The sequence below is a fragment of the Leguminivora glycinivorella genome, chromosome 19 (genome assembly GCF_023078275.1).
Source record: "Leguminivora glycinivorella isolate SPB_JAAS2020 chromosome 19, LegGlyc_1.1, whole genome shotgun sequence".
Lineage (NCBI taxonomy): Eukaryota > Metazoa > Arthropoda > Insecta > Lepidoptera > Tortricidae > Leguminivora > Leguminivora glycinivorella.
Genome location: NC_062989.1, coordinates 7189431 through 7200404, shown reverse-complemented (window position 1 = coordinate 7200404; position 10974 = coordinate 7189431). Strand labels below are relative to the sequence as shown.

Sequence of the window (10974 nt, the reverse complement as noted above, 5' to 3'; positions counted from 1 at the left end):
TACCGTCCTAGCGCCGACGTGATGCAAGTCATGTTTCCGTCTGTCCCGCTACCTGACCCTCGCTCCTTATTGTACCGACATAAGGCCCACTATCGGCCAGTCTGCTGGTGGTTCGTGGAAGGAAAGTGAAATGATGTGCTAAAAGCCTGATTACGTTTCCTGCTGGTTAGTCACTGCATCACATCGCCGGTTAACGGTCTTGTCCTTTTAACGACACAATCATTATGACCAGGGGCCCATTTCTCGAAGCTACAAGTTACAATTTACAAGTGGTAGTCAATGTCTAATATGACAAGTTGGAAAGAGACTTCCGCTTGTAACTTTAATTTTCAGTTTTGAGAAATTTGCCCCAGAGATCGGATTTTTGTGCGTCATCTCATACTAAAAGTAATTTAAATGACGTAAGTCACTAAGAACGTCGCAAATCCGTGCGATCTCTGGTTAAGTTATGACGACCATTTCAGTAGCCAACTTGTGGTGGTTCTCTTCTCCCTTTTGGTGCCCTTTTTTGAATGAATGAAAAATCGTTTATTCACAATGAACATATGGCAACAAAATATCTTGTATTACAATACTGTTTGGGTAGAGTCAGACTAGACTAAAGTAAGTTGTCAACGCTTTTGATATGCCCAATTTTGCAAGGGTTAAGTAAACGACTAATTTCAACGATGTTTGTCAAACTTGCTACCGTTTTGACCTTGGTATGACTATAATTTAGTTAATACCTAATTGCATATTAATAGTACTAAACTTTTAAATTGGTCCTTCATAATGGCATACATTTAAACATAGACGTCTGTCTCCTTTCTTTAAATTCTTGCACAAACTAATCGTTATGAATTTATGGTCATTTAACTCTCTTTGCTCTGCTGAAAGAGTTATAATAACATTAAATATTACAATAAATCTAGTTAAACTACATTTATTTTTAAATATAAAAGTGTAATTTTCTAAATCCATTTAGAGGTCGTTATCCACTACGATGCGGATTGAAGATTCGTTTGTCTGATGAATGGACGTAAAGCTAAGACGTGTAGATAAGTCGGTAACGACATGTGATGGCACGCGATAGTCTGTAGATATCGTTTCGTAATTGAACATGTGCATAAGTTTAAAATTATATTTTTGCGGAATAGGTTAAGTATCAAATTATTATCAAGTTCCATTCCAGCAATAAAAGTCTTGGAAAATTTAAGAGGAAATTAAGGAAATTTTCCTTTTGTAATGGGAAAATTTAAAATTTCTGTGCTTGTTCTACCGCCTGTACAACGGGGAATGTTCTGATGAACTGTATGACTTGGTGCCACTGTCGCGCTTTTATCACCGCACCTCCCGCCAAAGAAACAGAGTTCATGCTCACTTTCTCGACACGTGCCAAACCAAGAACAAACGGGACTCGCTCGTTTTTGCCCAGAACGTGCAAGTTGTGGAATGTACCTTCTGAGGTGTTTCCCTTGCGCTATTATATGGGGTTCTTCAAGAAGCAGGTATTTAGGGTTCTCAAAGGTCGGCAACGCATAAGTGGCTCCCCTGATATTGCTTATGTCCATGGGCGGCGATGACAGCTTCCCATCAGGCGGCTCGTCTGCTCGTTGTTTTTTTAAATTTAATTTATATATTAAAGTACTTTCCGACACATACTCGTAGTCCATCTATCAGTGGCCCGCCGGTCTAAAAACTTAAAGACACCTGTAGTTTTGTGAAATTATCACAAGCTAATACAATGATTACAGCTGACGAGCAACTGACGAGACGTGATTAGACTGATTAGACTTCCTAAATTTATTAGAATCGGAAGCTGTTACGTAATATAGAGGTAGTGGAATCCATCACGCCAAATCGAAATGCTGTCCATGTTGCCACGCGATAAAATCATGAAAAGTAATAGTTTGCATTTTTTTACATAACTATGTGTATAACTTCGGACATAACTTATCCCCTCAGCTGTGGGAGATGAATGTCGAAAGGCCGATTGGTCCTCCTGCATCTTGACCTCTGGCGTGCCTATTGCCTGCAAAGCACGTCGCTTGCACGTTTTAGTTGGGTTCCAGCTGGACTAGCATATGATTACGCGACAATATCTCACCGCGATATGTAGACAACACGACGGGTAGTCATAATCTCTCGCCAATCTTGTGCTTTGCAGTTTGCAGGCCTTCTGTATCTTTTGTCCATCTTATTACATCAGTAATAAACATGAACATATTTACATAATTATATAAAAAACTAAGACTAATCTTAAAAGCTAGCTAATGTCTAAAATAGGCCCTAATTTTGACACGTAATAAATACAAAAGTCTTGGCAAAGTACACCTTTTTGTACCTTTCGGCGTAGACACTTTAGGTCCATGGAGTCCCATGCAGCGCGAACAAGTTATTCACAGAAATCGCGAAGCGTCTGGTTGAGGTAACTGGTGACCGAAGAACTGGCGACTTCCTCGCACCGTTGTGCGCAATGCTGATACGTTTATCAGCATTGCGATACAGCGGGGACATGTCGCCAGTATCCTTGGTACAATGCCTCAAGGGCCTATTTTAAACTTTATATCAGTTATATTATCTTCGGTGAAGTGTGTACTGTTTCTGAAATTGGATTGAGTTATTAATAAGCAAATTATACGTTGCGCACGCGCAGTGGCGTAGCGAGGGGGGGGCCGGGGGGGCCATGGCCCCGGGCGGCACATGACAGGGGGCGGCAAAATCGGCAATTAAAAATTATAACATACATAGAGACAGAGTCGCACCATAAGTGTTCCTTTGTACCTTTTTGTTACGGAACCTAATAAATAAAATTGTTAATTATGAGACCAACATTTTTCAAATCGCGCTGAGAAACGCGCCAATTCTCTGTTTTGTGCTGGCGCCGAATGCACCACGGCTGCGAGGGACGCGGGGCGGGGCGCGAGCGGCCGCAGGCTGCCGAGCAGCCGCCGAGCTTCCACGAACCATAGGCGAATGTTCGAAAAACTATGGCGAAAGAGCTTAAGCGGCAGCTATATTACACGATAAAACACCTTATCGTCATACTGTTAAGCCTTACTTTGTAATTAATGGAGTTTTACATTTTTGTACTTACGACAGATGAATACTTGAGTTGAGCAAACAAAATTCGTCATTTTGTTCCGAAGTTTCGATTTTAAAAACTGTAATTACTTCTTAGTGCTAAGTTTAATTATAATTGGAAAATATTACATTTGATTTGTAGATTAATATTCAATTCACTTATTGTCAAATTGGGTAGGTAAGTGTCTATTTTAAGTATTTTGGAATTTGAATAGTTTTGTTCCAAGTTTGAAATATTTCTCGTCGCCGCCACGCCGCCTGGGGCGCGTCTTACGTCCTTCCTGATACAAAATGTACTGAGGAGACGTTTTTTGAATTACATTCAGGTGGCGTGGCGCGGACGTCCGTTGCGCGCCCCGAGACACGCGTCTCTTAAATGTGGCCGGTCCCTAAGGACGCTCCTGAAGCGACCTCATTATATCAGGATAAATGCGATGTAGGAAATGAGCGTTCAACGTACAGCGATATCTTTCGGCAAATTAAGTAAACTAATGTGTGCGAGCTAGTATGGAGGATGATTTTTATGGGATAATTGTTTATTGTGTGAACCGATTTTAACCATTTTTCCTCTCTTTGAAAGCAAAAACTTTCATTTTTATTCTGTAAAATATACAGGTACAATAAACACCCGCAAGAGTGTTCAAATTGAAAATGTAAATCTGGAAGGATTTTTTATAAAGTAAAAAAAAAGTTCATTTTTTTTTCAAAAACATTTTTTTTCCACAACAAAAAAATTATGAAAAAAATAGTTTCGATATGTATAGTTTGAGTTTTTTGTAACGATACCCCACTTGCCCGAGTAAATTTGAAATTTATAGTTTTCCCCCCTTTTATTTTGGCCATTTTCAATACATTTAAAAAAATATACTTTCATTTTGTAGAGATTAACGATGTTCATAAGTATTGCATATTTCAAAGCGATAGCATAAGTAGTTCTCGAGATATTAAATAGTGTGGCAGACAGACGGACAGAGTCGCACCATATAAGGGCCTTTTATTTGTACCTTTATGGTAAGGAACCCTAAAAAGGCGCGAAATTTAAATTTTCTATGAGAATTTAACCTTCGCCCCTATATTTTCAATATTTTTTTGAAGGTTCGTCGATGATTCCGCCAACGCCAATGTTTTGGAAGGCACGCGTTTCAAGAAATTAACTAGCCGCTGAGCCGTCTATTTTTAAATTTGCCATTTTTTAGTACCAAGATTTGGTTGACAGTCTTCTTTAGTAGGAACAAAAGACAAAAGCTATTGGTTTGGATTACCTCAAAAAGGAAAAACTGATCCCTATAGGATCACTCGTGCGTCTGTCTGTCCGTCTGTCACAGCCAATTTTCTCCAAAACTACTGAACCGATTAACTTGAAATTTGGCACACATAATTATGTCCTGTGACCCAAAGACGGACAAGCAATTTAAATTAAGAAAATTTAATTGTAGAGGTCACTTTTGGTTGGTAAAAATGAAAATTAAAAATTAAAGTTTTTTAAACTCTATTATGTTACATATCAAATGAAAGAGCTTTTTATAAGTATTTCAATAATATTTTCTCAAATAATTATAAGTCAAGTAATTTAAGAAAATAGGTAAAAAGTTCACAGAAAAAATACACGAGATAGCCTTCAATCTATGTATTACACAGGAAAGGCTATTATAAATCTACAGTCAAGGGTAAGTCGGACTTAAAAGAAAGAAAAGTCAAATTTCACTCTCTGCTGCTGAAAGGAGTTACCAAATTTCTTGAAATCTAACTAAATTAATTTCTGTTTCGTTTTTTTTAGAAATTGTTCAGAATATCGGTTATTCTCAAAAATGATTTAAGTGCCTTCAAAAAACGAGGCGCTTAAGCCCTTCTTGTGGTGTACGGAGCCCTTACAACGATAGCACAACGAGTACGCGCACTTACGAGTATAATGACCAAATAATCTAGATATGTTGATTATAAGAGGGGCGGCATATCGGCAAAATTGGTGATCGGCCCCGGGCGGCAATCACAGACGCTACGCGGCTGCGCACGCGCCCTGCAGCCCTCGGGGAAAGCGGATTTCCCCGGTGCCGATCGTAACTTACTTACTTAGAAAGTTCGTAAAAACTACTTTACTAACAAAATTGCCGTTATGCAACTGCATCACTGCACGACAAGTCAGCAAAAAGTACACAAAATCACTTCACTATAATAATAGAGAAAAGACATCATATTATAGTAACTACTACCAGAGTACCGTCCGCAATGTTAGACAGAACAAATGACAACCGTGCCTAAGAAATAGACTTGCCATTATTGATAGAATACATATCGATGAAAGTTTAATTTAATTGTTCGTCTCTAAATTGTACCAAAATTATAATTATATGGCTTGCCCTAAGGCAAAAAACAGCACAAATTGCGACTGAGACCCGACCCGACACCCTTCCTCCTCATGTTAACCTAAAATGACCTAAATCATTTGATGAAAACGTCACCCACACGTTACGGGCCCATGCGCACGAGCCAATGTAAACCGTCCCTACTAGAAATTGGGTAAATAACTATGGCAAGGTTCGACACAATGATTGAGTCAAAAAGGTTAAAAATAGTGTTTAAAAAGTTGACCAATGTCAAATTAACAGGGATGTAACGGAGCTCTGCTTCTGCTTCCGTTTCTGCGGAACTTCCGTTTTGTTTTACACATCCGCTTCTGTTATATTTCAAACGAAAGTTATAGCGGATGTCGGAACCTAGCGCGACGGTGGGACATGAGCGGCGTACATCAAAGACCAACAGGTCTATACCTGTCATTCGCTCATCTCTCAGCTTGCCACGTGCTGCGATACTAAACATCAATCGCTTCATTCCATTGCGCGCCAATATTTGTCCTGTCCACCTAGTTAGTAGCGAGTGAACAACTATTCAGTGGTGCAGGGCTTATCTACGATCCCCTTAGAAGCAAACTGCCGGGAGATAAAGCTGCTAAGCTTTTGTTTATTAAATACAGTTTACTTCTTTTATAATCACTCCATATAATTTAAAAATTTAATTGTGTGCTAACAATTACACATAATTTTTACTGGTTAGTTTTGGATTGTATTATAGGTACTACCTACGAGTAAGTTTTCTTTTCGTTTCTAAAATCTTTTACGACATAATAAAGGTTTAAAAGGATTCTTATGTGATTTTTAGTGATTACCTAAACAACTAAACATCTTAAAGTTCAAGGTGATTTAAATTTTTGGATTGTAATGAATGATATACTTAAGATAAAATATTAGGTAACTTTTCTTTTCGTTTTTAAAACCTAAGTGGGCCTAAAGGCTGATTACAAACTGCTGATTACAGGTTGAACAGTAAACACCTAAAAGTTCTAGGTAATTTAGGTAGTTTTGGTTTATGTTATACCTATGTGGTATTTTTTCATTTCGTTTTTAACATCTATAACTTCCGCTTCTGGTTCCGGTTCCGCTTCTGCTTCCGTTAAACTAAATTCCAAACTTCCGCTTCCGCTTCCGGTTCCGTTAAAACCACATCCGTTACATCCCTGCAAATTAATCATACTTTATAAGGTCTGTCGTTTATGATTGGCAGGTACAGTCATATGTCAGAGATATGTTTTCGCTATGATGTTCGACTCTAATGAGTAGGCACACTCAAAGGTTATGACAGATGGCGCCACCTTATTAGTCCATTGCACAGATGAATAATTTCATACGTGAGAGCGAAAAGATGATATTTTTTTCTCTTTCACACATATGAATGACAGTGACATGCCTAGGCACTTGCACAGGCGCCGCCTGGCGGGATAAAATGTCAGTGTGCCTCCGCATTCCGTACAAGTCGCATCTCGAGAGCTGTCCATATCCATATTTCCATTACCAATATTTATGGTCCGTAGTCGGGAAAGCAAATCACATCGGAAACGCACTGAATTCCTGCCTCCGTACCGCGTCAGGTTATTTGTACCGTACCGAGCTTTTTGCTTTGCTATTTCCTATGCCCATCGTGTATCGGCGACCAGTGTAGTGTGATTTCTGTTTTAAAAAATACGAATTGTCTGAAGAGTAGTTTTTGATTACATTAGATCCTTTACCATAACATAACAGGCCTTTGCATCTATAACAGATAATTCAAGCAGCATCCTTGTGACACTTACGTTCGTGGCTGTATAGCCCAATTCGAGAGAGGATCCCTCGTCCGCACACACGGCAGGTGTATGCTCCCCCAGATGGGCGGGGGTTAGAGGCCTGCTCGTGACGCCTCATGCCGCTCATGCGTTTATCATTTAAGCAGGAGAACCAGGCATTGTCGTGCTTGGATTGATCCTTTACCATACTAGACTGTAAAAAAAAATTGTGAGACTCTATTTTTGTAAAAATGTATGTCATTGTGACGCGAACCTTATATTGATGATGCTCTTTTTGTTCTTTTTAGAACTAAAATTAGCGTAGGGTTTTTTTTTTAAATATCTGGATGAAAATGCTCACTAATTTTTATATTTTGATAGGTAATCATTTTCACATAGGTACTGAGGTTTAATCTGATTCTACTGAGTCAAGTGCTCGCCTACATTTAATAAGCGATATCAATAGAGCCCAGTTATAAGTTTCCTTTACAAGTGCACCTACAAAGAGAAAGTGGCAAGGATAGTTCGACGCCCGATGATTAGTAGGACTGGTCCTGTCAGGAAGCTTGCTGCGAGTTACTGGTTTCTAGAACCGTCTGCTTAGTTGTCTGGCTAAATGCACCAATATTTCTAGATCCATAGAGAAAAAATAAGTAAGGTTTACTAGGGTATAGGGTAAAGTGGCAAGGATAGTTCGACGCCCTACGATTAGTAGGACCGGTCCTGTCAGGAAGGTAGTGCGGCTTACTGCCCGTTTCTAGAACCGTCCACACAGTTGACTAGCTATTTATAGAACCATAGAGAAATAAGTAAGAACCATAGAGAAATACATACTAATATTATAAATGGGAAAGTGTATGTGTCTGTTTGTTTGTCCGTCTTTCACGGCAAAACGGAGCGATGAATTGACGTGATTTTTTGAGTGGAGATAGTTGAAGGGATGGAGAGTGACATATGCTATTTTTTGTCTCTTTCTAACCCCCCACTTCCCTAAAATGAGGGATGAAAGTTTGTATGGAGCACTCCTTAATTTGCGAATTTAACGCGATAAAGCCGCGGGCAAAAGCTAGTAAATAATAAGTACAGGCCTGCAGAGAAAGTGGCAAGGATAGTTCGACGCCCTGCGATTAGTAGGACTGGTCCTTTTAGGAAGCCAGTGTGGGTTACTGCCCGTTTCTAGAACCGTCCACACAGTTGACTGGCTATTTATAGAACCATAGAGAAATAAGTAAGAACCATAGAAAAATAAATAATAAGTACATGCCTGCAGAGAAAGTGGCAAGGATAGTTGGACGCACTACGATTAGTAGGACTAGTCCTGAGTAGGACTAGTCCTGTCAGGAAGCTTGTTGAGTTCACTGGCGTGAGTTAATCATCATCCTCCTTGCGTTATCCGGCATATTGCCACGACACATGGGAGCCTGGGGTCCTATTTGACAACTAATCCCAAGATTTGGCGTAGGTACTAGTTTTACAAAAGCGACTGCCATCTGACCTTCCGACCCGAAGGGTGACTCTGACTAGGCCTTATTCGGATTGGCCCGGTTTCCTCACGATGTTTTCCTTCACCGAAAAGCGACTGGCAAATATTAAATGACATTTCGCACATTATATGTTTCGAAAAACTCATTGGTACGAGCAGGGGTCCGAATTTCGAACCCGCGACCTCCGGATTGAAAGTCGCCCGCTCTTACCGCTAGGCTACCAGCGCTTTTTTTCTATGTACGTGAGTATTTAAGACGATACAGGAGGGGTCAATTTTTCATACAAACGCTCTCGACTATTCATTCCTTCCTGGTTTTTGAAGATAGAGCAATAATTTTTTCAACACAGATTATTATTATTTTTATCTGTGTCGGACCGTTTTTATTTTTTTGATATTCTTATTTTTAAAGACGCTAGAGCCCATTAAAAATTTCCAAAATCGGCCTTATTGATTATGGCGCAAAAGAGGTGTGGTATACAAAATTGGTAACAATTAGCCAAAAAAACTAAACTGACTAATCCGACACAGATTATTTCATTGTTATTCAGATTCTCAAATTTCGTTACGATTGATTAGGTTTTGAAGGAGGAAACAGTCGAGAGCGGAACCTCGATTTTAAAAAACTTTTCGCAATATCTTTTAACTGAGTTGTTCTGAATGGACAATTTTTTTTCGATAAATCTAATTAAAAAAACTACCATAGTATATTTAACTAAAATTTCCAAATTGAAATTTTAGCATTTTCCGCTCCTGTAGCGTCTTAATGTTTATTAAAGGAAATGTTTGTTTGTTTGTTTGCAGGAGGATGTTTCGGGTCGATGACGAAGAAGACCATCGTGGGCGGCTGGGGCTGGGCCTGGTGGCTGGTCACCGACGTGCAGCGCATTTCGCTTGAGGTAATACGCTTTCAATAATACATTACGATACACGTGCGTAAAAAAGGAAGTTCGAAACGAGTGCTGATAAATTAAAACACGACTGAAGGGAGTGTTTTAAATCGACACGAGTTACGAATTTTCAGTACAGATGGCCCTCCGAAGTTTCGACCTGACATATAATGAACCACTTCTCGCACTAGTGCGTAAAAAAAGCACCATCTGTAAAAATAACTTGTGTCACCGAAAATCGTAAGACAGTCACCAAACCGAATGGTACTTAGTGGACAGATGGATAAGGGACAGGTACGCTGTGGGGCCAGAAAGATTTACAATACCTAAACTTTATTTAAGGGCAAGACGCTTAGGGCCACTTGCACCACCCGCTTAACTCAAGGTTAGTGGATTGTCAACTGTCAAATTCCATGTAAAATGGTTTGGCACCATTTTCGGTGGTGCAAGTAACCCTTATTCACTTGACACTAAAATATTAACAATTACTGAAAACCGCATCAAAAGGGGGCTAGTAGTTTAGGAGATAATCGGTAAGATTCGTTTGCACAAACAAACAAACGCACAATCTCTCACCCTGAACGCATATACCTTCTCCGTGCCGTCGTGGGTAAAAATGTGTCACATTTGTGATATAGTACATTACATCAGAGGCCGGGAAAATGAGGATTTCCGGCCAAGTGGGTATATACGGATAGGGATACGAGGCCGGGAATCCGTTTTCACGCCGAGGCATGTATAGTGCTTTTCTCAAACATACAATGAAATAAAAAAAAAAACCGGCCAAGAGCGTGTCGGGCCCCGCTCAGTGTAAGGTTCCGTAGTTTTCCGTATTTTTCTCAAAAACTACTGAACCTATCAAGTTCAAAACAATTTTCCTAGAAAGTCTTTATAAAGTTCTACTTTTGTGATTTTTTTCATATTTTTTAAACATATGGTTCAAAAGTTAGAGGGGGGGGGGGGGGGGACGCACTTTTTTTTCCTTTAGGAGCGATTATTTCCGAAAATATTAATATTATCAAAAAACGATCTTAGTAAACCCTTATTCATTTTTAAATACCTATCCAACAATATATCACACGTTGGGGTTGGAATAAAAAAAAAATCCGCCCCCACTTTACATGTAGGGGGGGTACCCTAATAAAACATTTTTTTCCATTTTTTATTTTTGGACTTCGTTGGCGTGATTGATATACATATTGGTACCAAATTTCAGCTGTCTAGTGCTAACGGTTACTGAGATTATCCGCGGACGGATGGACGGACGGACGGACGGACAGACAGACAGACATGGCGGAACTATAAGGGTTCCTAGTTGACTACGGAACCCTAAAAAAAGTTGTGTGAACATGAAGGCCACGAACTTGTTAGTTTTCGTCAACTCAGCAAGTCATAGGAAGAGGAACTTTTAAAGACGGACGGACGGACGGACGGACGGACGGACG

The 10974-nt window shown here is 39.7% G+C and overlaps 1 protein-coding gene across 1 annotated transcript in view; it reads left to right on the top strand.

Annotated features, from left to right (window-relative positions):
- LOC125236514 (flotillin-2) overlaps positions 1-10974 on the top strand; it is a 490988-nt gene that overhangs the window by 386941 nt on the left and 93073 nt on the right. The window contains 1 exon segment of the mRNA XM_048143337.1: positions 9444-9538. Within this exon segment, the coding sequence (XP_047999294.1) occupies positions 9444-9538 (95 nt within the window).